Source organism: Condylostylus longicornis, unplaced genomic scaffold, assembly GCF_029603195.1.
Source record: "Condylostylus longicornis isolate FDR11 unplaced genomic scaffold, ASM2960319v2 ptg000044l, whole genome shotgun sequence".
NCBI classification, from domain to species: domain Eukaryota; kingdom Metazoa; phylum Arthropoda; class Insecta; order Diptera; family Dolichopodidae; genus Condylostylus; species Condylostylus longicornis.
In genome coordinates, this window is record NW_026578013.1 from 918,013 (window position 1) to 944,721 (window position 26,709).

At 23.3% G+C, this 26,709-nt stretch overlaps 1 protein-coding gene across 1 annotated transcript; it reads left to right on the top strand.

The window, feature by feature from the left end:
* LOC129610482 (carboxypeptidase B-like) lies at positions 1 to 26,078 on the top strand. The gene is made up of 9 exons (XM_055523092.1): positions 1 to 202; positions 21,044 to 21,250; positions 21,344 to 21,437; positions 21,931 to 22,094; positions 22,222 to 22,366; positions 22,435 to 22,545; positions 22,613 to 22,767; positions 22,886 to 23,155; positions 25,788 to 26,078. The coding sequence occupies exons 1-9, from the start codon at positions 108 to 110 to the stop codon at positions 25,900 to 25,902; spliced, it is 1,356 nt and encodes a 451-aa protein (XP_055379067.1). The 5' UTR covers positions 1 to 107; the 3' UTR covers positions 25,903 to 26,078.
* Positions 26,079 to 26,709: the final 631 nt, after the last annotated feature.

Consider the following 26,709-nt stretch of genomic DNA (forward strand, 5'->3'; position numbering starts at 1 on the left):
ATTAAACATTTAAATTAATTAATTATTGAGTAATTATTATTAAATAATTACTTTATATTTATATATATTATATAAAATATAAATATATATATATATAGGAAATAATTATGAAATTAAAAAAATATATAAGTTTTATTACAATAATAATATCCTTTACGATATTAAATAAAATTTCAGCAGTAAAAGATGGTGATTATACAGGGTAATTAATTTAAATAAAAATTTTATATTTTATAATACTTATTATTATTAGATTTTATGCATAATGTTATATATTATAATAAATATATATGGACATATATACATACATAATATATTTAATAATTAATTAATAAGCTGCACACATTTTAATTAATTAAGATTAAAAAAATTATTCAATCTATATATATATTATATGGATTTAATCCATGGTGGATACATATATATATTTGACATTCCTATGAGTAAATATTATAAAAATACATGCATGCATATGTATATTTTGTTTTGAATATGTAGAGCTAAGTAAATATTAAAAATAAAAAAAAAAATGAAAAAAAATGTTGTTATAATAAATTAACAATTTGGAACAATTTTATCTTATTTTCCATAATAATTTATGAAAGAAAGAAAATAAGTAAATAAAAAAATAAAATAAAGATAAATTAAAATATAGGAAAGAAAAAACTAAATAACTGTAACATGTGTTAAATAAAAATGTTAGATTATGTTGTAAAACTTATCAAAACAAAACAAAAAAAAAATAAAATTTGTAATTTGTGTTGCATTGCATATTGAAAAATATAAAAATTATATAATTTTTGATCTTATATATTAAGAGGAACAAATTATTTGTAATTAAAGAGAAATACTATAAAATACAGTTATATAAATTACTGGGAGATGGAAAAAAAAGGACCAATACAAAAAGATTTGATTGATATTACCGTTATTTGCAACTAAAAACAAAAAAAAAAATGTGTAGTTTAACAAAAAGCAAATTGCATAAATTTAATTAGTTTACCGTTATATTGATACATATATATATGCATACCATTTTTAAGGATAATAAGATTAAAATATAAAATATGATATTAAAAATCAATTATCAAATTATTTTTTCATAAAAAATAAAAAAAAAAAAAATTAAATTTTAATTTATTCTATCTGATTCTATTTTAAAATTTTTAATAGCAACTTGAGCAATAAAATAAAAAAAATTTTTATGAATAAAATCTTAAAAATATTTTATGGCTATGTATTAAAAATTTAATAAGATTTTATACTTAAAATTTGTATAAACTTATTCTTTAATGTTAACAAAATTCTATCAAATTTGATTTATTTTTTAAAATAAAATTTATTCAAAAAATATTAATTGGATAAAATATATTTATAGATTGAATATTAAAAGTAATTATTTAAGTTAAAAGTTGTATAGTTTAAAGAATTCCGGTTCCTTATTTGCATAATACTTTTCATAATCGAATTTAATTCGGCAAGGATTCGATCTATATCTGCATATTGTTAAATTCGATTACATATATATTTTTAGAATGATAAAATGATATAAGTTCAAACTGTAATTAAATTTTTTTTTTCAAATTTTTTTTAAGCTTTTATTTTATCAACAATTTTTATGTTATACATCTCTATAATATGTTATACATCTAAAATATTATTATATTAGTTCGACCATCGTAAATATATAGAGTTACGTTAACGTAAAGGATATGAATCAATTGATTGTAATGGTTTTCAAAATTCAATTTTGATTTACGATACATATTATAAGTATATTGGTTACGCGTATGTTTCGCATACGATATACATATAATATATGTAAAAATGTACAAATAAAATGTCTTTTTCGATTTAAAGGAAATTTTTTCAATTTCCAATTTTTTTCTTTTTTTGGAAGTTGCAGATTCCAAAAATTATCAATTCATTTTGTAAAATTTTTGTTAGATATTAAGCCATTTAATTCCAATATTTATATTAATTGTTTTATACATGTATACTTATATATTCTCATATTTTTACTATGAAAGATCTTATTACTGTACATTAAGTATTACGCACTATATAATTTATATTCAGAATTCTGCGTAAAATTAAAAATCTTCAATTAATCATAATATAATTAAGATTTGAAATCTGAATTTTTCAACTAATTTTCATTTTATTTTTTTTTTTTTTTTCAAATTTTCAAATTTTTCAACACAAAATAAAATTGTCAAGAAAAATACACTATAAATAAGAATCCTTCACATTGTTGATTTTTTATTATCTATTAAATATTATTTTATTTTTCTACTATGTATATATATATACTTATATATGCGTATATTGCGAAAACATTTCCTATCATATATAATTAAATTATATTAGATAATATAAAACAAACACAGATTGGATTATTAATTTTTTTTATTGATATTATTTAAAAAAAAAAAAAAACCCTAAAAAATTATTTTAATAAATATTTTATTTTGATTAAATTTAAAAAAAGCTACAAAATTTTATGTTGAAATATTCATGACACTTTTGATTTACGTGCTTATGATGAGCTTTAAATAAGTAATAAATTATTGATATTTGATATGCCTTATGTAAATATGAAGAAAAAAACATGGAGAAATAATGGACCTTTTTTTTCTCTTGCAATGTTCATTGAAATGCTTTAAAAAATAATATTTTGCAGTCTTAAAATGATATACTTAAATGCACAATGTCGTCTAATATAATTTATGTAAAAATATTGTTTGTTTTTTTCAATTTTTATATCTTTTTATTGCAATGGTCTTTATAATGACCTTATAAGCCATTTATAATTAATAAAAGGTAATAAAATTTTATTATTTAAATTATGAATGAAAATATTTCTGAAAATTATTCTAGTTGTATTTTATTAATAAATTAATAAAATTATTGCAAATTTTATTCTAAATTCCTTGAAAACATAAATATTTTCAAGAAAATTGAAACGATGTTGCGAAAATAAGAGTTTGCGGGATATTTTGAATTATAAAAATATTGTTTGAAATTTAATTTTTTTCCTTTATAATCATTTCTTGTTTAGACATTCTTGTTACTGGACCTATTTATTGTTTTTTGAAAAATTTTATTTAAAAAAAAAATATAAAAAAATGATTTCAAGTACGTTACGATAATTTTTTTTCACTAGTCATTTATATAAAATTATTAGTGTTTCAAAGAGACTTAATCAACTTAATTATATGAATAATATTTTAATATACAAATAGGAAAAATTCAAAATATTAAATTTGTATTTAAATATAAATTACTTTTATAAGATATGTAATAAAAATCATTTATTTTTGTAGTTCAATGACCAAGAAAAAAAATGTATATAAAAATTTTTATATTATTATTTTTAGTTCAATAGCCGCGCGCGGCACATATAATTTATTAATTGTATATATTCGATGTATATGTAGTACATTACGCGTATAGTGAAACATAAAATTTATTTTTTGATAATAAAGGTAAAAAATAATAAAAAAAAACTAAAAATAAGACATTTTTGACGTAGAAATTCAGAAAAGACACATGAGTCTATTGAAATTAAGTTAAAAAAAATTTTTTAGAAAATCATTGTGAATGAGTGTGGTAGTGCTTCCAAAGAATGTTTCTTCTAACAAAATTTTTCTTTGTATATTGTTTTCTTATTTGTCCAATAAATAATGCCCTTGTAGAAGATCATCATTAAAAATTTACATTAAAATGTTGTAAGATGAGGTAGTTAAATTTGTTTTTCATTTTGTAATTAAGTTTTTTTATACCCTGCACTTCGTGAAGGGTATATTAACTTTGGTATGGAGTTTGTAACTACTTGAAGGAGTCATCTGCGGTATGGACATATATATATATTCTTGCTCAGCGTAAAATTCTGAGTCGATTTAGACATGTCCGTCCGTCCGTCCGTCCGTCCGTCCGTCCGTCCGTCCGTCCGTCCGTCCGTCCGTCCGTCCGTCCGTCCGATCGCACGATAACTCAAAAACGAATAATGCAATCGACACCAAACTTTCACAAGTTTTTTCTTTTGTGCCAAGGACGAACCCTATTGTTATTGGACTAATTCGGACAACGGGTTCGGGTAGCTGCCATACAGCTCAAAGAGTTTATTTTAAATATTTCGAAAACTAATAAAGCTATAAATATAAAATTTTGTATACATGTGTCCAATTATATTCTACACATGCTCTAAAAATTATAATGGGATAGCTGCACCGGTTCGGGTACCTGCCATACAACTCCAGAAGCTAATTTTAAATATTTGGAAAAATAATAAAGTCAGATTCATGAAACTTGGCACTTGTATGTCGAGTTACAGGTTAGATATATTTCTGAAGTTTTGGTGGAATTGCTTGACAGGTTCGAGTAGATACCATACAAGCCTAAAAGCTTATTTTTAATATTTGGAAAAATAATAAAGTCAGATTCATGAAACTTGGCAGTCGGATGTCCAATTATAGGTCAGACATATCCGTGAAGTTTCTATAGAATGATTTCACGGGTTCGTGTAATTGCTACACAATAACGAAAGGTGCAGGGTATAATTCAATCGGTTTATACTGACTGAAACGTTTTTACTTGTTTTAAATTATTTTACTTTATTAACAATTTTTTATATATTATGGACATTAAAATTATTTAGTTCATATAAAATCAAGTTCAAATTTAATAATAGGTCAAAATTTTATCCAACTAATTATTGTCTAAAAGCATTTAAAATACAAAATTTTGTTCATTTAAATATTGTGACAAAATGATTTTATTTATTTTCTATTTACATATATTTGTATTACTTTATTTATTGTAAGCCATGTCGAATATCCATGTCAAAAAATAAGTTTTAAACTATTTTAATATAAAATCTAAATTTAAATTACTAATTATTTCGGATATTAAAAAACTATTTGATTCAAAATCGAATTGGAGAGCCAAGATAACTAATAAAGTTCTATTTGATTCTGTTCCTTTTATCAGCGCGTAATACTTACAAGCTCTCCTAAACTATATCAGTCTAAAAACGATGTAGTTGCATACATTTTATACTATTATTGATAAACCGAATTTATAATTAAAGTTTTTTAAAATAATTGTAAAATCCTTGATATTACATTTTTATTCCGTGCATAAATAGAAAGTGTTATAGAAAGTGACATAGATAAGAGTGTGTTATGGACATCTATACTGAAAAAATATGTTCTATTCATAAATTATTTTCAATAACTAATTTCATTTAACATATGCATAGATATACATAAATTATAATTAATACCTAATTTCAATTTTTATAAAATTATAATTATTTTAATTTCTTGTTCCTTAATTACATTAAATTATTTTATTTATTCAGAGTAGTTTGGAATTTGGATATGCTTAACACTCGAAAGTCCAAACTGCTCTAAAGTAGTTACGAAGTATGAATACATGTAGCTAAAAGGCGAACGCTATTTTGTATGAAAATTTTATAATATTATAAGTATATGTATATTATAGGACTTAACACAAATCTGTAGACAGGAAATGAAATTTCGTTTTTTTTTATAAAGTTTGAAATAAATTGGCCAAAATCATATTTCTATGATTTGCAAAGTATATTGTCAGTAGAACCATCAATAATTAAATAAAAAAATTTTTTTTTTGGATTTATATTATTAATATTTGATTTATTTATTTGCATTCCATTTCTTTTTTTTATTGTTTTTCTTTTGTTTTAATAATAATTTCGTCAATAACGAATATTTTCATACATTTATACTACATATATTTATGTGTTATTTTTGTTATTCGAACAATTCACGGATTTTTTATTCACATAAAATAAATTAAAAGTTATCATATTAAATATAGTTAATAGATTTAAATCACGATTAAGTTGTTTAAGTTATATTTCAGTTTTATGTTTGGAGTTATAAATATTAATTAATATTTTAGCTTTTTAGATAGTTTTAATATAATTTATTTTAATTTTTATATATTCTCAATGAATTTGATGTTTATAGTGTTTCGTTGTATAGTTATATTTAGTTTACATAAAATAAATATAATTGCCGTTTAGTCACCTGTAAAAATGATAACCCTATGCACGCTTCGTTTCTAGTATCGCATACATAGATTAACTTGAATATGAGAATGAAAATGAAAAGCTACACGCAAGTAGTCACGTTGAGAGGGACACGAGCATTGGATTGTTACTCTACTGATTAATTTTAAATTGCTTGATTATCAAAATCCAATTATTTTATATGAATACTAAGAAAATTATGAAATATTCTTTTCTTCGAGCAATATGAATGAATCTTTCAATACATTGAATTCATGATAATGTTGTCTACACATACGATACAAATAAACCTACATATTTTACAATATAAAATTAACATAAATTTTTTTTTATGCGACGATCAGCCTAATTTTTTTTCTTCTCAACATTTTGTTATACATATTTTGTAAATATTCACATAAAATGATTAATAGCTGGTTAATTAAAGTTTACCTCGTTTAAGGTATAGGTACCTGTTAGACTTTAATGTCTTAGCTGTGTTTTATTTAATCTTTTAGCTTTGCCATATTTATTTTCTGTTTCCTTTCATTTTATATTATCTTGAAATTTTTTAAAGACTTCTTTATATTATTTTTTATCTGCATTCATTGTTAAAAAAAAAAATAGTTATGCTAATAAAATCAATTATCAATTCCGTAATTTTTTGACAACAACAACAACAAAATATGCACTTTATGTATTTCAACAATTGGGACTTTAATGTACTAATATCGATACAGTTTGTTTAATACTTTTAAGCTGATTAAAAAGGTAAAACAATATTTTTTAGGTTAAAATTAACTGTCAATTATTATTTAAAGTGGATTTTATTAAATTAGTGTTTACGAAATAAATTGATTAAATAAGAGTACGTTCTAGATAATTTTGACAATATCTCAGTAAATATCGATAATTAAATATCGAAAATATTATATCAGTTTAGTTATAAAATTTTACACATTTTTTTTTATACTTTCGAGATTTCGTTTTTATTCACAATACGTCATGTTTATGATGATTTAAATGCAATCGAAATATTGTTAATTAAATTTTAAACAAAATTTAATTAACATTTTAATACTAATTAATAAAATAAATTTTTAATTGTAAGTGTATCGCACATATAATGTACACGTATAATGTGTACGTACCTATATGAAGTTTGTCTATGATTGTATAAAATTATAAAATTACGTATGCCATACAGCCTTCAAAAATTTTAATTAATATTATTGTTTCTCATTTATACATTCTTATATTATGTGCATAATCTTAATGGCATTATACTTATTTAAATAATATTAAATGATAATATATTTTTTGTGGATAAAATTAAATAACTGGACTGATTTTATTCTTCATAAACATTCTGATATCATTTACAATAATAATATTAACGTTTTGGTTTTCTTATTACATTTAAACCATTTTTGTATGATCTAATATAGATGTCGCCTTTGATATTTGAATAATTAAATTTTTGTGACATTTCTAAAAAACTACTGAAAAGTCAAATTAACATAATGTGATTTAAAATACAAACATATGTATGTGAATTGTGCATTTAAATTGTAAACTAATTTTGTAATTCTTTGAATATTTATTGTGTGTAATTTAAATATATTTTTTCAATAATTATTGCTTAAACAATATGTTATTTGTTTTTGTAAAAATTTAAATATTATAGTGAACATTTATTTTCAAGCTAAACATAAAGTACATTATTGGATGTACATATGTATGTATGTATGTATGTAGGTAACTACAACTATTTTTAAATATGTACAATCTTTATTCTATCGTAGTTGAATAATGTGATAAGTTTAGTTAAATATTTTATGCATAACAGTTAGTCACTTGACATTTCAATTGTAAAACTAAAATGGATTTTTCTTTAATTTGCAACGTAATACCTCAAATGCACTTGTACCTGTAAAGAAGTGAATCGGAATATTAAATATGAATAAATGTGTATGGAGGGGCGCTATTTTGACTGCAATAAAAATACTGCTTGAAGTTTGCAGCTTTTCGCCAGTCATCGTAATATATACATATGTATGTACATACATAATGTGTATTATTTAGTATAACTTGCTTAAGTATAAGATGCTATTCATTACAATTTGCATGGTGAAATATGTTTGTTAAACAATTATATGACGCTCCTTAACGAGCAACCAAGCAATGTATTATTTTGTAGTAAAAACTTCAATATTGTTTTTATTAATACGCGCAATTTAACATTTGAAGTGTTTTTGACTTAAAGTACTTATTGTTAATAAACTTAAACTATTTAGAAGTAAATTTTTACTTGAAGTTCTAAAGAATGGAAATAATAAGGAAGTATATAGAAAATCGAGGATCAGTTAATTTCTTGCATCATAGAATACATTTAAGAAATTTGAATCCTTTGCGGGTTGAAGAAATTAGGTTAAGGTAATTTTTTTATTCAGCATTAAATTGAAAAAATTTAATATTGCATTTAAAAAACTGTTTTGACTGTCAATAAGTGCTTCCAGTTATTATAGCCCTTATTGGAGGTTTTCAATTATTTAAAACAATATCTCTCAAAATAGCTTCTTTTCAAAAATTAAGTCTCATAAGTTGCGGTAAAATTCATAAAAAATCTACACCTGCGGTTGAGGTCTTCTTGTTAAAGGTTTGCAAATTTAACTTATAAAAATGCCATTATCTTTAGTGATCTTCAAGTTAAATGATAAAATATTATGTACATATTTTATATTTTGTTAAATATTTTAACAAATTAACACATCAATTAAATGTCGCACATAATTACAAAACCTATACGTTATAGTATTTTTTTTTTCTTCCAAATTTAAATTAAAAAAAAAACCTTAAAACGATTAATATACAATTTCATTGAAAAACTTAATAAATTAAAAATTGTGTGTTTTTTTTATGAAAGATTTTTTAATTTGTTGCTAAGGTTATTTACTATTTACAAAAAAAAAATAAATTATATTTTTTTTAATATCAAAATCTACCGGTTAAATTCGCACATGAAGATGTCATAGGCCATAAGGAAGTTTTTAAAAATATATTTCCGCTTTTTATATAGCTAGCTAGCTGGTCGACATAATTTTATGCAAAACTTTTAATTCATATATACATATATATGTATGTGCATGTATGTATGTATGAAAGTACCTATACTAAACTTTTTCTTTTATTTATCTTTAAGATATGAAACTAAATTAGTTTTTCAAAATTAATTAGATGATTTATAGTAAAATTTATTTAAAAAAAAAGTGTTTTTATTTTATTACATAACTATTTTAGATAACAAACAAGTTCTATAGGAATTTTATGGCAACAAACAAAAAGCCAATTTTTTTTAAGGTTTTATGGCAAAAAAATTTAAATTTGACGTTTTTTTTTTTGGAAAGAATCTTGGAATAGTAAAAATTTTATTTAATTTTTTTGCTTTTTTGGAATTTTAAATTATAAATTCGTGATTTCCTGATAATTGGTTTTTGGCGATTAAGAAAAAAAACCTTAAAGAACTAATCTTTTGTTTTTCATTGTACTTTAGTGTAATTATTATTCATTGGAAAAAGAAAACAAAGAAATCGTTAATTTTGAATAAAAATGGAAAAAATTCAATCGATTTGCAATTAATATTAAAAATGATAGGTGTACAACAATCAAAAATGAATTTGAATAATTCAGATTAAAAGTTCAATCAATGAAATTCTTTTATTACAAAGACTTGCTTTATAAAATTTTTAAATATTTCATGTTTAACTGTCAAATTTATTGTATTACACGTTTTTTTTTTCTCTTTTCAATATTTTTAAACTATTGAACAAAGCGTTTGTAAACATTTCTTAGAATTTTTTTTTATATTTCCAAAAATTATTTTACTGATCAAAGATAAACGATTAAAAAAGTCAAGCTGAATTGATGATGATTTATGGAATGAATTGATAAATGAATTCGCAAGGTTAATACCCGAAATTGATTGAGTTATAATTACAGGTATATGACAGGTAGGAACTACGATTTTAAAAAAAGTATACAAATACTTACTTTTTTTTTCCTTTTTCATACCCTTTTGACTATATTGTTTCGTCATAACCCGCAGCTCTTTATTCATAATGTTTCCTAACCAGAATATTTTGCATATTATTTAGAGGCATTTACTAACTAAAATCTATATCTTATGTATGTTAAATCTTGACACCAACCACGTTACAAATATTTGAATTACAACAGCACTACTTTTAAAAATGCCTCAGTGTTGATATCCAAATAATATTTCAAGTAGGTAGGTTGTTGAATGTCCGATTTCTAATTGTATTCTTATTTTTTAGTATTTCGCATTTTCTCTTTTGATAAAAATTTACTTTTACATATGAATTGGAGACTACATTGGCTTCACTATCTGAAATAGTTTGGCAAATATGCTGTATAATTTTGTATATTATATTATGTATGTATATCATTTACTTTTAGTTATTTTTTATAGTTAGCAATTTTTTTTCCCGTAGGGGACCAAGGCCCGTATGCCATTCCCAGGTTTACCTATACGATCTTTTTTGATTCCCACTCTAACTTACATATGGGCCCCTGATAAATTGCAGTATTGCAGCTAATTAGAGCCGTGAGACTCTTTAATCTGGATCAGAAAACCCTTTCCGAAGCCTCCCAGTAAAAGCGAGCTGCTGCGTTAACATTGTAAATGCTTAATCGTTTCGTCCTCTTCCAAGTAGAAATGACAGACTTCGATCTCCGCTTTGTCACTCCTCTTTAGATAGACCATTGAGAGACACAGTTAGCACATATTATACGTATGAAATTTATTTTTAATTTTAATCATTTAATAAGTTGAAAATTATTTTAATAGTAGTTTAAATAGCGTGTGAAAATTTTTTAATCGCTTATAAATTTTTAATACATAAACACATATTGCATACATACATATGTACATATTTTATGATTTTAACTATCAAAAAATATGCAAAAAAGAAACCAGTAACAAATTTAAATAAAATTAAAAACTATAACAGCATGAACTTGTCTTACAAATTAAATGCATGGTATTTTTATACAAAAGGTATAACCACTACAAACTAAACATTTAGCAGTGATAATATGTACGTTCACAAATGCATGTATGTAAACATTATAGGAAGTCAATTTATGACATCTTAATCATATTACATATATGACATGTTTTCTAAATATTGAATGTCAAATAAAAATCATATTAAAATTTTTAATTAATGGATGGCGTTTATTCAACATCAATATTTAATTTACGAAAAAAAATTATAAAACAAACAGAAATAATTTATTCAGCTAAACTCATTTAATAATTATTAACACGAATAATGTGGGTGAAATAATAATTTTTTATAATATACATACATATATGCATGTCCATACATACATAATTATACACAATGTCCATTTGTAAATAAACAGGCGTTTATAATATTAAATTTTATACGATTTTAAGAGGTTGCAACTTAATATTTGATCTATATACAAATTCGTATACATATTATACATATTATGTTTACATATGAATGTCAATTTTTGCCATATATAGTAGAAAAAAAATTATAGATGTGTGTACATATTATAGATTATAACTATGTGATGTAATGAACTAATCAAAAATTTCGAACGTGAGACAAAATTATTTTTGCATTTATAAACTGTAAAATCTTATACATATTTTGATTGAATTTAAAATATGTACATACATACATACATATATTATAAATAAAAAAAAAGACATTTATGTTTGTATTTATGTGAATAAGTGTTTATTAGGAATTTAACATGTAGTAATTCAGTTAAATAGCTAACTGTTTTGTGCCTAGGAAAAACAACAAAAAAATTTCTTTTGTAATTAAAGGAAAATGTTCTTTAAGGACTCAATGTATAATTTAAAATCTAATGATCTTGAATATATAAGTATTCTGAATAAAAACACTTACGTAAGCAGCGCAAAATCGACCGTTCTTTTTTAATAGTAAATTAATTTTATTTTTCGAATTCTAGTAATTCGATTTTAATAAAAAGTTTGTTACATTATTTTCCATATAAAAATTGAGGTGATTCAGATATAAAATGTCAAATAAATATATTCATATTGCTCAAAAATTCGAAATGGATCTGCAAATTTAGTTCTGGGGATTGAATTTATTCATACCTTGGTATCAAGACTTGATCAATTCATCTTAATATATTTATCAGTAAAAAAGCCGCATAATGTATGTACGTATAAAAAAATATTATCCAATTACAATTGGAATTTAGATGTTGATTTTGTTGAAGGTTTCCTGAAATTGCTATTACTATTAATCTAATCTTTTAACGGCTTCTGAAAATCGTTTTAAATTAATTAATTAATTAATTATCTAGTTTGTAAAAAACTAATTAGTTAATTAATCAATTAATTAATAAGACTTTCTAGATAATATTCACATTAAAAAACCTACATATTTTAATATGGACAGAGCCATCTATTATATAATTTTTTTTTATACATTGCATCTACTGTCATCTTGTGATAATTTTTCCAATTTCAATGAAATCAAACTAGTTTTTGAACTTTTTATACTAATTTTATAAAATTAATTAAGATCATTTTAATTTTATGTTGCTTAATTATTTTTGTAAAAAGTTGAAACATTGAGGGGGGAAAAAAAAATAATTGAAATAAAAAATCAATAAATTTCAAATAAAAAATTGATATTTATGATATTTTAGCTGTCATTAAAATCATAAAATATTCAAGCAATATTATCGAGAAAAAAAAATATTTAAAAAAATTTAATAACAAAATGTTTAAATTATAAAGTGAAAAAAAGGTTATAATTGAATTAAAATGTCGCAAATTTTTCCCAAATTATCTCGTTTTTGAATTTAATTTATGGAAATTTTTATTTTAAAATGACTGTTTGGGTGCATCTAATCTATTACACTAAAAAAATAATCGCACTGTTTTTTTAACACTTTTGCAAAAAAAAAATTTTTTCCGCACTATTGGTCCATCTGTCTTTCCGTGGGCATGTTTACAAAATTTCTACACCTTTTAAGATAGAAAGCTGAAATTTATATATACAAATAGATTTTGACTAGAAACTTATTTCCGTAGAAAAAAAATTTTACCTATCCCTTTCCTCCCTATTCCGTTTTGTAACTATTTGTGGTAACGAACAAACATTTTTAAAATACAGCAAGCTCAGGAAGGTAGTAGCCGGCTTCTTCTATCTCGTCAAAGCCGTTTTTTTTTTTTTTCAAATTTTTGATACCGTTTTTCTTCTAGACGATAAACTATAGGAGTCTGAAATTTTAACAGCTTTGAGATAGCAATAAATAGTTTATTTCGTTTGAAGAAAATTTTATTCCACTTCGATTCTCTCTCAATTTGCGGCCTCTTTAACATTTTAATTTGAATTTACGACACCTTATATGTATTTTCGAAATTGGAAGCTTTTCCAAATTTCAAATACTGAAAACTAACTGTAAACGCCATGCTGCTAAAAAATATAATTACTTTTCTTATCTCGCGCAATTAGCCTTTCAATTTAAGCATTATGTTAATGTCTCTTTAATTTTTTTTTCATTCTAAATGTATGCAATCATTTGAAATATTTTGGTATGTGAATGACAGTAATTTCAATAATGCAATAAATAGATTGTTTTTAAAAGCAATATTATCTTGCCGAAGGAAAAAGTTCTACTTAACAAACCATTGGTTTGTTAAGTAAATAATAATACAATATAAAAATTTGATTAAAATAAAAAATTTTTAAGTTTTTTACACATATTTTTTTTTGGGAAAATTTTATCATTCCTACATTGCTATGTAAGAATTTCGTAAAATTAAAATTTTATAACTTTTTTCTTTCCTTTTGTTAAGAAATGCTGCTTTTTATAAAATCAAATCCATCACCATAAATCCCAGTATATACACATAAATATAAAAAAACTATTCAAATTTAAATGCAATTTAGTGTAAACAAAAGATTTATATTAAATGTAAATTTACATTTTCTTTTTGGGAACAAAATACAAATTTAGTAATTCTATACATACATATATAGAAAATATTTAGGTGTAAGTATAAAATGTAGATCACTTCTGTATAAATGTTGTATTGTTATTATTATAATCTCTATATATGTGTATATATACGTCATATTTATTGTATTTAATGTCCAAGATTATAAAATTATTATGTCTATCAGTAGTCAGTTTTTAACTCCCACAACCCAAATAAAATAAATTAAGCTAATATAATATAATAAAAATATTAATATATTATAATTTTGTAATTTATTATTATTTATGAACTTATAAATATACATATATGTATACAAGCGAACTATGTACTTGTATATATAAAATTAAGTGTAGATATTGGGTGTTAGTACTCGTATACAATGTAATGTGTGTAAAATTTTTTAAAATTTTTTGCGCCTGTTTTATTGGAAAACTTATACATACATGATATGTTTCTTAAATGTACTTATAGCCAACATTGTAGCAAAATGTTGCGAATTTCTGAACAATATTACGAGTAGTCTAAAAAGTATATAAATTAAGCAGTACATATTATGATGTGATAGTGACCAATAGTAAAATTAACGTACTAAATATTTATTTTAATAATTGAGTTAGCATGCTCTATATCTAACGATTTCTATCTCTCTTTATCAGTTAAATCAACATACAATACTAACAGGAAATCGGGAATCTTGTTAAAATAAAGAAAGTCAATTTAAATAAAATTTTAATGATCGAAAACAAATTCATTTTTTAGGAATTTTATGATTGCCTAAGGGTACTGAAGTTTTACATTTGGTAATATGATGTGCGCTATTCGTATTTTTAGCAAAATTTTCGTTAAAAATTTTGTATATCTTAAAATATATTTTTGAATTTCCATGTTTGACAATTATTATACTTAATTTCTAATCACATATAACTTAAATGAATGATATTATGTTGCTAGATATGACGATATGCATTCTGCCCAATTTATTTTCTAAGCATAAAGTTTTGGGTGAATTTACTCAATAATTAAAAAATCTAAATTATTATTTTTGAGATTCAAATAGGCTTTATTGTAAAAACTCACGGTAAATTTTATTTCCAATTTTTAAATCTCATTTTTTTTATTTCACTTTTATGACGAAAGTGTAAATGATATCACACTATTCATTTGATTATTTAACTAACGATTAACTTTTACCGTGACATATGTATGTTTTTCTTTAAATTGATATTAATATGAGACGAACGCTTGTTGTCAAAAACGGTGATTTCAATGATATTGTGAGAAAACTTTTTTATTAAATTGGAAAAATCATAATATTTTTATGTTTTGCTCGTTTAATGTTTTATACACTCATTTGTATATACGTATGTATTTTTATACCCTGCACTTCGTGAAGGGTATATTAACTTTGGTATGGAGTTTGTAACTACTTGAAGGAGTCATCTGCGGTATGGACATATATATATATTCTTGCTCAGCGTAAAATTCTGCGTTGATTTAGACATGTCCGTCCGTCCGTCCGTCCGTCCGTCCGTCCGTCCGTCCGTCCGTCCGTCCGTCCGTCCGTCCGTCCGTCCGTCCGTCCGTCCGTCCGTCCGTCCGTCCGTCCGTCCGTCCGTCCGTCCGTCCGTCCGTCCGTCCGTCCGATCGCACGATAACTCAAAAACGAATAATGCAATCGACACCAAACTTTCACAAGTTGCTTCTTTTGTGCCAAGGACGAACCCTATTGTTATTGGACCAATTCGGACATCGGGTTCGGGTAGCTGCCATACAACTCAAAGAGTTTATTTTAATTATTTCAAAAACTAATAAAGGTACAAATATAAAATTTTCTATACATGTGTCCAATTATATTCTACATATGCTCTAAAAATTTTAATGAGGTAGCTACACCGGTTCGGGTGGCTGCCATACAACTCCAAAAGCAAATTTTTTATATTCGGCAAAATAATAAAGTCAGATTCATGAAACTTGGCAGTTGTGTGTCCAATTATAGGTCAAAGATATTTCTGAAGTTTTGGTGGAATTGCTTGACAGGTTCGAGTGGCTTCCATACAAGTCCAAAAGCTTATTTTAAATATTTGGAAAAGTAATAAAGTTAGATTCTTGAAACTTGGCAGTTATGTGTCCAATTATAGATCAGATATACCTGCGAAGTTTTAGTGGAATTGCTTGACAGGTTCGGGTACCTGCCATACAACTCCAAAAGCTAATTTTAAATATTTGGAAAAATAATAAAGTCAAATTTATGAAACTTGGCAGTTGTGTGTCCAATTATAGATCAGATATATTTGCGAAGTTTCAGTGGAGTTGCTTGGCAGGTTCGGGTACCTGCCATACAACTCCAAAAGCTAATTTTAAATATTTGGAAAAATAATAAAGTCAAATTTATGAAACTTGGCAGTTGTGTGTCCAATTATAGGTGAAAGATATTTCTGAAGTTTTGGTGGAATTGCTTGACAGGTTCGAGTGGCTTCCATACAAGTCCAAAAGCTTATTTTAAATATTTGGAAAAGTAATAAAGTTAGATTCTTGAAACTTGGCAGTTATGTGTCCAATTATAGATCAGATATACCTGCGAAGTTTTAGTGGAATTGCTTGACAGGTTCGGATACCTGCCATACAACTCCAAAAGCTAATTTTAAATATTTGGAAAAATAATAAAGACAGATTCATGAAACTTGGCAGTTGTGTGTCCAATTATAGGTCAAAGATATTTCTGAAGTTTTGGTGGAATTGCTCTACAGGTTCGAGTGGCTCCCATACAAGTCCAAAAGCTTATTTTAAATATTTGGAAAAGAAATAAAGTTAGATTCTTGAAACTTGGCAGTTGTGTGTCCAATTATAGGTCAAAGATATTTCTGAAGTTTTGGTTGAATTGCTCTACAGCTACGAGTAGCTCCCATACAAGTCCAAAAGTTTAAATATTTGGAAAAATAAAGTCAGATTCATGAAACTTGGCAGTTGTGTGTCCAGTTATAAATCAGACATATCCGTGAAATTTCTATAGAATGGTTTCACAGGTTTGAGTAATTGCTATACAACAATGAAAGGTGCAGGGTATAATTCAATCGGTTTATACCGACTGAAACGTTTTTACTTGTTTTTATTATGATTTAGTAAAAATCAAAATAAATTTTCTCTCTAATTGAAAAAAAAATCCATCTTTATTAATTTGATGCTTATGTCTAAATGAGTGTGTTTTCCCAGACAAAAACAAAAAATAGTAAAACAAAATATCAAAGGAAAATGTTTGAAAAGTAGTTTTTCAGTTTTTTCTCTTACACAGTATTTCAATGTCAATAAAGAAAAAAAATGTAAATGGCTATATTTTATAGAGAAAGAGATTTTAAATGAAAATTATGTTAATTTTATTGAAAATTAACGACCCATTTTTAAAAATATTGTAAATTTACTACTTATAAAATTACAATAAAATTTTTTGTAACTTTGTTGTATAAAAAATAGTTGAAGTAATTCGGTCACATATTGTACATACCTTTAAAAATGTAATTATTGTTAAATCTTCAGACCACCAACCTTAGTTTTTCTCATTACTTGAAATAAATAAGCAAATCTCGAAATATGTAGTACATTTTCAGCTTGATGCGGAAGTTAACAAAATATTTACATATATAAAATTTAGAAATTTTATAAAAATATTAAAATAGATAATTAAATATAAAAATGTGGGTAACTTCGGCCATTGAAATTAAAATAAAGATGGTTGGTCTATTTCGGTTTCGTTGATTTTAGGTTATGTGGTTTGAAAGATTGATTGATATTTTTTTTTCGCACTAATATTTTGATTGACGTCAAGATAAATTTTCGTTTTTGTTCATTATATTCGAATTCAAATGTTGAAATAAAAATTCCATCACACTATATTATGCTTTTTTATATAGTTTCATTTAATTTTGCAATATCTTAATTAAATTTTATCCCTAGAGGTTAATTCAAAATGAGTTTTAGTATATTAATTTAATATACTAAAGACAATACGTTAGCAAGTTTTATGTAAGAGGGGAATCTAGAGATGATAATTACAGAATTATGGCAAAAAAGTAAATTTTTGAAAATAATTAGATTTAATGTTCGAGTCGAATGAGATTTAGTAGCTAAAATTGATTTATTAAAAATTTAGAAAAAAAATAAATACGATGTCATAGTAAACTGTTCAGTATTACAATTACTTTCGAATAACATGAAGCATACTCGTATCGATAAATTTTATAAAAGACAAGACAAGAAGACATTTGACATAGGTTAAAAAAACATCTGACCTTGAGTAAATTTTTAAAATTTGATGACAAAGAACTCCGACTATTATGACATCTATCGATTAAACCAAAGTGTTATCAAAGTGATAATTTAATTTGTTTGTTATGTATAACATTTCTTTAAAAATTTCCTATTATTTTGATCAAAAAAATTCGATTATTTTATTTTTTATATGAAAAACTAATTTCGAATATTAACGTTATATTATGAAAAGTGTTAATTAATGGTTACGATTATTTGTGTGATAAATTTTTGTTTTTCTTCATGTAAGCAGTAATTATACACTAGATAATATTCGTAATGGAAAATTATTATTCGTATTTATATAAATAATGGAAAAATTAGTCGAATTTTTTATCACTTTAATTCAATATTTTATAATTAATCAAATCAACTTATTTTCGATATTAATACCGAATGTACAAAAATGTTAAGGATAAATTGAAGAGTAATAAGGATAAATTTCTTATTTTTAGAATAAATATAATATAATAGAAAAACAAAAAAAATAAAATAGAATAATAACAAAAATACATTGAAATTTTTAATGTCATGATAAAGGTACTGTCATAAATTAATCAAAAATAATTTGAGCCCACGGTTAAAAAAATAATTTCGAAATAATAGCAAAAATCACGTGCTACAATGAATGTATGCTTGCATAAAAATGTCACATGGACAAAAATCTATTTTTATTTTGTTTGTACATATTATGTATTAATTAAAACAAACATATGTTGAATAAAAGTATTGAATTAATTAATCTGCTAAAAATACGTGATTTATTGTGATGTGTGGTAAATTTTAATTTTAATATTAAAAGTCTGGTATATTCACATTTAAGGTCTCTAAAACTTTAAATTAAACAAACATAAACTTAGGGTATTTAAAAATTAATTAAAACGTTTTAGTTTTGCTTATATAAATGAGCTTGAAGCAAAATATTTTAATAAAACTAAATTAATTGTTAAACATTTCAAAAATTAGTTTATTATTTTTTTATTTTTTTTTTTGGTTTTTGAATATACTGAAGACACATATTTTCTTAATTAATTGTTAAATATAATACGAAAACTGTTAATAATCAGAAAAACAAAAAATTAACAAAACGGTATAAAATTAAAAGAAATTCCGAGGTTAAAACACACATATCTGTCATTTCTATTACAACAAAAATAATTAAAAATCGAAATATTAAAAAATCGATTATAATTAAAAATTTCATTTAATAATGCTATTTCTGTGGTTGTTTATTAATTATGTCAAAAACGAAATAAAAAGCTAAAATTAAAATTTTTTTTTTCCGGTTATTAAAAACAAATCAATGCCAAAATTTTGCGCAAAATATTTCAAAAAAATATTTGATCGTTGCTGTGAATTTAACACATGTGTTGATTTGATTAACACGCATTTGTATGTTGCAAATCGAAAACAGGAGTTTTTAAAAAATTTTTATACGTTTTTTTGGAAAACTTAATCAATGATGTTGCTGAACGCGAATAATTATAATACTGCAGACCTATAGTAAATGGAATTTCCAATATGACATGGATATTATTGTTGCTGGATGTTGAAAGATGTTGACTAAGATCGTGGAGCATTTTAAGTTATATCTATTATAATTGTTAAGTAGCAACCTTTTTTACTAATGCCAAAGGATATTTTTAATTAAGGAGATCATAGAAAATGAATTTTATCTAGTATTAAGTAATTTTATTGTACCATATTTTCCTAAATAATTCTTAAGCATTAAAGTTGAAAATATACGAGTATTATACATATGCACTTATAGTTTTAATAGCTGGAAGTATTTATAAGTAATCGTGATCATAATTAAGTATGTACAAATTTTTTTTTTGCACAGAACAACTGAAATTATTTATCTTATTTGTACATGATAATTAAGGTATAATAAGGTAGCAATATAATAAATATGATATCAGTATCACCACACTGAAATTGGCTACCTTATTGATACCCTGTTAACAATTAACATGCATATAAAATAATTACTGATTTCCAATTGATATTTTATGAATTATGCATCAAAGATTATATTTTACTTTAAATTTTTATAATAATTTATTGTGGCAATTAAAAAAAATTATTGTTTTTCTTTTTTAAAATAAATAATAATTCAAACATTTTTTTTTATATTTTACAAAATATGTAATTCTTAGTATCAAATAACAAATCCGCGCTTGCATTGTTCATTATACTTAAGTGCTATTTTATGTTAAGTTTTTGTATATTTTATCATTATATTATTCTTTTGTATAAGTTTATAAAATGCCGAATCATATATTATTTTAAATTGTAACATACAAAATTTAAAATTAAATCATATTACATTTTAATGTTTCAATAAAATATCAATAATGATTTTGTTCCGTCAATGATCATTATCTCTATACAATCTAAATGAAATATAATAAAATGCCATTGTAAATAACCATGTGTGTAGACAAGAAATATAATAAAATTTGTTATAAAATATATAAAAAAGAAACAAAATAATAAAGGCATATAATTCGTTTACCTTTTAACACAAAATTAATTTAAATTTTAAATTGTTTTTTGATAAATTAATAATAATTATTAATTTATCAAAATTAATAATTATTATTAATTTATTAATTAACTCTTTTTCTTTTATAATATAGATATAAAAAATATTATGTAACACATGATTCTGATGCAATTCGAGAATATATGGTTGGTTTACAACTTGAAGAAACTGATTTAGATTTTTGGTTAATATCAGAAAATTCAACAACAGTTTTAGTGCCAGCACAATTACAAGAAAATTTTGAAAAACGTTTAACAGAATTAAATTCTTTTTTCAATAAAACTTCAATATATGGAAATGAGTAAGTTAAATAAATTTAAAAATTTTAAAATTCAATTTGCTGTCAAAATTATTTCATATAATATAAATATTTCCCATATTTGTATTTTTATAGATATGATTCTGATATTGATTCTGAAGTACCTCTAATAAGAGGTAGTAGACAGGTTTCAGGTTCTTTTTTTCGGAGTTTTCATCGATATGACACGGTAAGTTGTGAAAAATGTAAAATGCAAATTAGTTTCAGTAAGTGTTCAGATTTTTGCCAAATTTTTAAATATTAACAGAGCTATGATAGTATTTAAAAAAAAATAAAAATTGACTGTAAAAAGATTTTTATTTTCAAATCCGAAGTTAATTATTTATTGTGAATATAAAATAATTACATATAAGTTTTTTTATCGTATTATAGTTAGTTTATTAAGAATTTACGATAAATTTTTTTTTCTTTATTTATTATTATTAAAGACACAAACCGCACAATTTTGTAGTCTTTTAGAAACTCATATTTCATAATAATTGTGCGGTAAAATATTGTACTATTTGTATTGTCCATGCTAAAAATATTTGAATTTTTCTGTTTTAAACTGGCAGCATTGAGTGATTATAAATAACATTTCTTTTTTTTTTGCATATATTTTGGCGCGAAGAAATAATGATTTTTCTGTTATAAGAAAATAATCGTGCAATTTTCCTTTGTAGATATTGCAATATATGATTGCATTAGCAAGGCGATATCCTTCAATTGCAAGATATGAAACATTTGGACGTTCAGCTGAAGGTCGTGCTATTGGAGCTTTGTCAATATCAATAACAAGAGGTAGACCAAGAAAATTGGCATATATTCAAGCTGGTGCACACGCTAGGTATAATAAAAATTTAATTTTATAAAATTGTTTGATATAAAATTAATATTATTGATCAATATAAATAATAGTTTTCTTAATATTTCTATTCATTTCTATTAACTTTTTTTATTTATTTTTAATTTAGAGAATGGATTACACCGACAACAGTTCTATATTTTGCTGCAGAACTTTTAGCAAATATACAATTTTATCGTAGAATATTAAATGATGTTGAAGTCTATATTGTACCTGTATTAAATCCTGATGGTTACGAATATTCACATACCAGAGTAAGATTAAAGTGTTATATTTTTTTATGATATGTATATTTTTAATTGTTTATTATAACAAATTACAGGATAGATTTTGGAGAAAGAATAGACATTTTTATTCTGGTTTATCATGTAGAGGTGTAGATTTAAATCGTAATTTTGGTGTTTACTGGAATTATGTTGGATCAAGTCAAAATGTATTAATAAACCTTTTGAAATTCAAATTTAGTTGAATTGATTTAAATAATTAATTTAATGTTTTAGCTATGTTCTGAAGTTTATTCAGGTAGATCACCATATTCTGAACCAGAAACACAAGCAGTAAGACGTTTCTTAGAAGCAAATCGTTTTAGAGCAAAATTAGTATTGGATATACATTCATATGGCAAATATATTTTCTATCCATGGGGATATACAAAGTATGTTTTCTATAATTGAAAAAATTTTTAATGTTTTTTAATTTTCTTAAGATGTGTTCTCAAAATTTCAATATTGATTTTGATAGTTAAAAACATATTTTTTTTTTGCCAATTTTAGATTCCCAGCTAGAAATCGTAACTTCTTACATTCAGTTGCTTTAAGAGCAGCAAATTCAATAGCAAAATATCGTGGTACAATTTATCGTATTGGAACATCAGCACAATTATTATATGAAGCTTCTGGTGGTTTAGATGATTGGGCATATGGCGTATTAGGAATCCCATTAACATATACATTAGAATTACCTGGAAGTGGTTTTGTTGTACCAAATAGTGAAATTATACCAATAGGAAAAGAAACTTATGCAGCATTTATAGAATTTCTTAGGCATGTCAGTGTAGTTTAGTACCAAAAAAAACAAAAATTAAAAATTAAAAAAATTGAACAAAAAAATTTAATTTTAAATATTTTAGCAAAACTATTTATGTAAATATTATTATTAAAAAATTTTTTTTAATACTATTAAAATATTTCATATATTTAAGAATGTAAGAAATTTCGAAAAAAAATATAAATTAAAATAGTAACTATTTAAGATTTCATGAAAATTTTCATAAATACAAAATTTCTATTATTTTTATCAACATTGAAAACTAATATTGTGGAACATTAGATTTTTAAATAATTTTATATACATTTCTTTATTTAATACACATATTATTTAAAATATATATAATAATTCTCTAAATACCTCAATATTTATGAATTCAATTCAAAAAATTTTAACATACTCGTATATAGTGACTCTCTATAATATTGTATGTAATTTATGTACAAAAATTTTCAAATAATTTTAGTTAAAATAGATTTTAAGTGATTTAATTTAATTTTTGTATAATTGCGATACGAATTTAAAATTAAATTGTGTGTATAAATGTAAACTATAAGTTAGAGATCTTTATGAAATTTCTTACATTTTAAAACAAAACAAATCCTATATATAATATTTTGTATATAAATCTGTGAAAATTTTTCAAAATTTGATAACCTAATTTTTAAAAAAATTAAGCTAATTATGTAGAATTTAAATAAAAGATGTCCAATCTTTATTATTAGCTAAAATTGGGTAAAGTTAAGTTCTGTAATTTCTACTTACAAAGCATATTGAAATAACTGCTATAAATATATGTAGATATTTCTCTTACAAACAAAAATTCTAATCTTGAGGATATCAGGTTTTTGACAAATTTTCACAGAAATTTTCTTTAATTTAATGAACCAAAAAATCATTATAATTTTTTATTTTGTTCCTATAAATAATTATTATTTTTTAACTTAAATTATATAATATCATCAAAATACCTAAAACATAATCAATAATTCGTTTCTTTTATCATTTTTTTAAATTAATTTTTAAGTTAATTTATAAAATTAAAAACACGTTTACTTACTTATAATGAAAATAACATAATGCAATATGTTAGATTGTAAAGTGGCCTTCTAAATTACAAAACTTTATATAGCAACTTTATGGAGATTCCACTTTCAAGAGTGAATGTTTCATAAAATGATATAAAAATCATAAGTACGAAATAACAACTTTATATCTAAAAGATTTAAAGTCAGTTTTCGTGGTTGAATATTATATTCTGCCCTGTTTAATTTAGTGATTTCCTACTTTAAATTTTGTGAACATACTACTGAAGTTCATAAGTAATAAGAAATTTAAAATTTCACACTTTTCTTCTTTCCAAGATATAAAAATTTTTTTAAAATTTTCTCAAAAATCCCAAGATACGGATTCGTATTTCATGTTTAATAGGCTAGCAAGTTCTTAATTTATGATATAAGTTACGTTCTAAGATTATGACAATTTTAACATATGAATATAATTGAAAGCGTAAAAAAATCATTTAATTGTTACCGGCATAATGTGAAGTTTAATTATTTTTTAAATTTTTGTTTGAGGACTAGGTGTGCTGAGGACTAGGTGAATTTCAATTATACTCATAGTTGTATATAAAAATAAATATGATTGTAGTTTGTAATTAAATACAGAATTATTAGCAAAAAATAGATCAAATTTATGTGGAATAAGTTTAAGCTTGTTATTAGGAATCTAAAAAAATCTGAATGAAATTCTGCTGAAAATGAAAGAAAAAGTGAAAAAATCGTGATCGGTGAATTAACATTAAAGTTTAAATTTCATAATTATTTACGAATAATGTTTTTTTGCTTTTAACTCAAATTTTGAAACAAATTATAACTATAATTGTTAAATTTTTGAAAAATTACAAGCAAATTGCCAGCTAAATAAGCCTTAATTAAAAAATTTAATTTGTTAAAATACAGGAATAATTTAGGGAGGCTGCGTACATATAAAGCAGTGGATTCTGATTTGAGTGAAATCTATTTAAAAATTATCATTTTATTGTATTATACGGAAAAGTCTAAGGTAGAATTAATGCTTTATTGAAATACAATAGTGAAATGCAGTGTGGCTTTAAATTGTATAATATATTAAATTTAATACTTTACATCCATTTCCTTAGTAATATTAGGAAATTAGATTGTAAATTTGTACATTATGCATTAATATGAGTATTTCATCAGATTATTGATAAACTATCGTTAAATTTAAGTTCTTGAGCTCTAAACCATATTTTCGAATATTAATTTTGATTTACATAATATTATTAATTGTATAATAACTTCCATATTTAATATTCTATAATATGTTTAATTACTATCACTATTCTGTATATAAACTTTATGATGATAACTCTGATTTTAACCATTTATCATCTATATAATCGTTTCCAAAAACAGTATACGATTTCTTTCAAAAATCTTTTTAATCAATTTAACTATAAGCTTTTATATGCTGTATATATAATCATTACCATATCGTAGCTCATCATCCTCTGTATTACTAAGGTTGTTGAGAAAATCATCATTGTATTTTTGAAATACTATAGAGATTATGGTAAAACTGTCCTCTTTTTTTTTTTCCTTACAGTTATCTAGATGATGAGCAAATAGAATATGCGCAAAATTCTTTAATCTCAGATGATCAAAGTTTTGATTTTGGATTTAATGATGACATTTTTCGGAGTAATTTAAAATCAAATTAAATAAAATGTCATTGGAAATGCGTATATGAATGCGTATATATGTGTAATAAGTTTATATTATGGAAGTTCCAAAGAAATTTTATACTCGCATATTAATTTAGGATATCGATGTGGGTTTCGTTTTTAATTGTGTTTCTACGAGTATATACATGAAATAAAATTTAAAATTTTATGGATTTAAAGAGACCCCGTCATTTATAGTGTTATATGATTGTAAATATTAAAAATTAAGGTGTTGGATTATTTATTATTGTAATAAAAGTTTTTAATTTAAAAATTATTATTTCATAAAATATAGTTTCTTTCTTATATCTAACGAAATTGGACACATTATAATCTGTAAATGAGAACTAAATTTTCCAATTACTTATGAACTTAATGTAATTTTTTTATTTTTATGTGGTAACTTAGTACAGTAAAGTGATTAATGTTTTGATAGTAGAAGGACAAGACTAAAGAATTCAAATTTTAATTAATTTTCATAAAACTCAACAATACCTAGCAAATTGAGCTCGAAGTTAAGATTTAATTTTTAAAAAACCAACATTTAAAATGTTTTTTATGTTCTTATTCAAAATTTTAGAATCAGTTATAAGAAAAATGTAGTGAATTTTGACAAAATTCATGACTTACATTATACATTTTCTAAGTTTGTAATAAATTTGAAAACGATTTCAAATGTGAATTAGACAGTTTTTGCTTATGACCACAGAAATTTTATTCTGAGAATACGCAATTAAATTTTCGTAGTTAAATGACTTAAAAATATGAAACCAAATATTCAGGTTACCTAGAATTTTCTCTGTT

What these genes read in the sequence shown, in the direction of transcription:
- LOC129610482 (XM_055523092.1), top strand. Translation starts at nt 108, where the DNA reads ATGAAATTAAAAAAATATATAAGTTTTATTACAATAATAATATCCTTT. An exon ending in AAAGATGGTGATTATACAGG is followed by an intron (nt 203 to 21,043) that starts GTAATTAATTTA and finishes TTTATAATATAG; the next exon opens with ATATAAAAAATATTATGTAA. An exon ending in GCATTTATAGAATTTCTTAG is followed by an intron (nt 23,156 to 25,787) that starts GCATGTCAGTGT and finishes TTTTCCTTACAG; the next exon opens with TTATCTAGATGATGAGCAAA.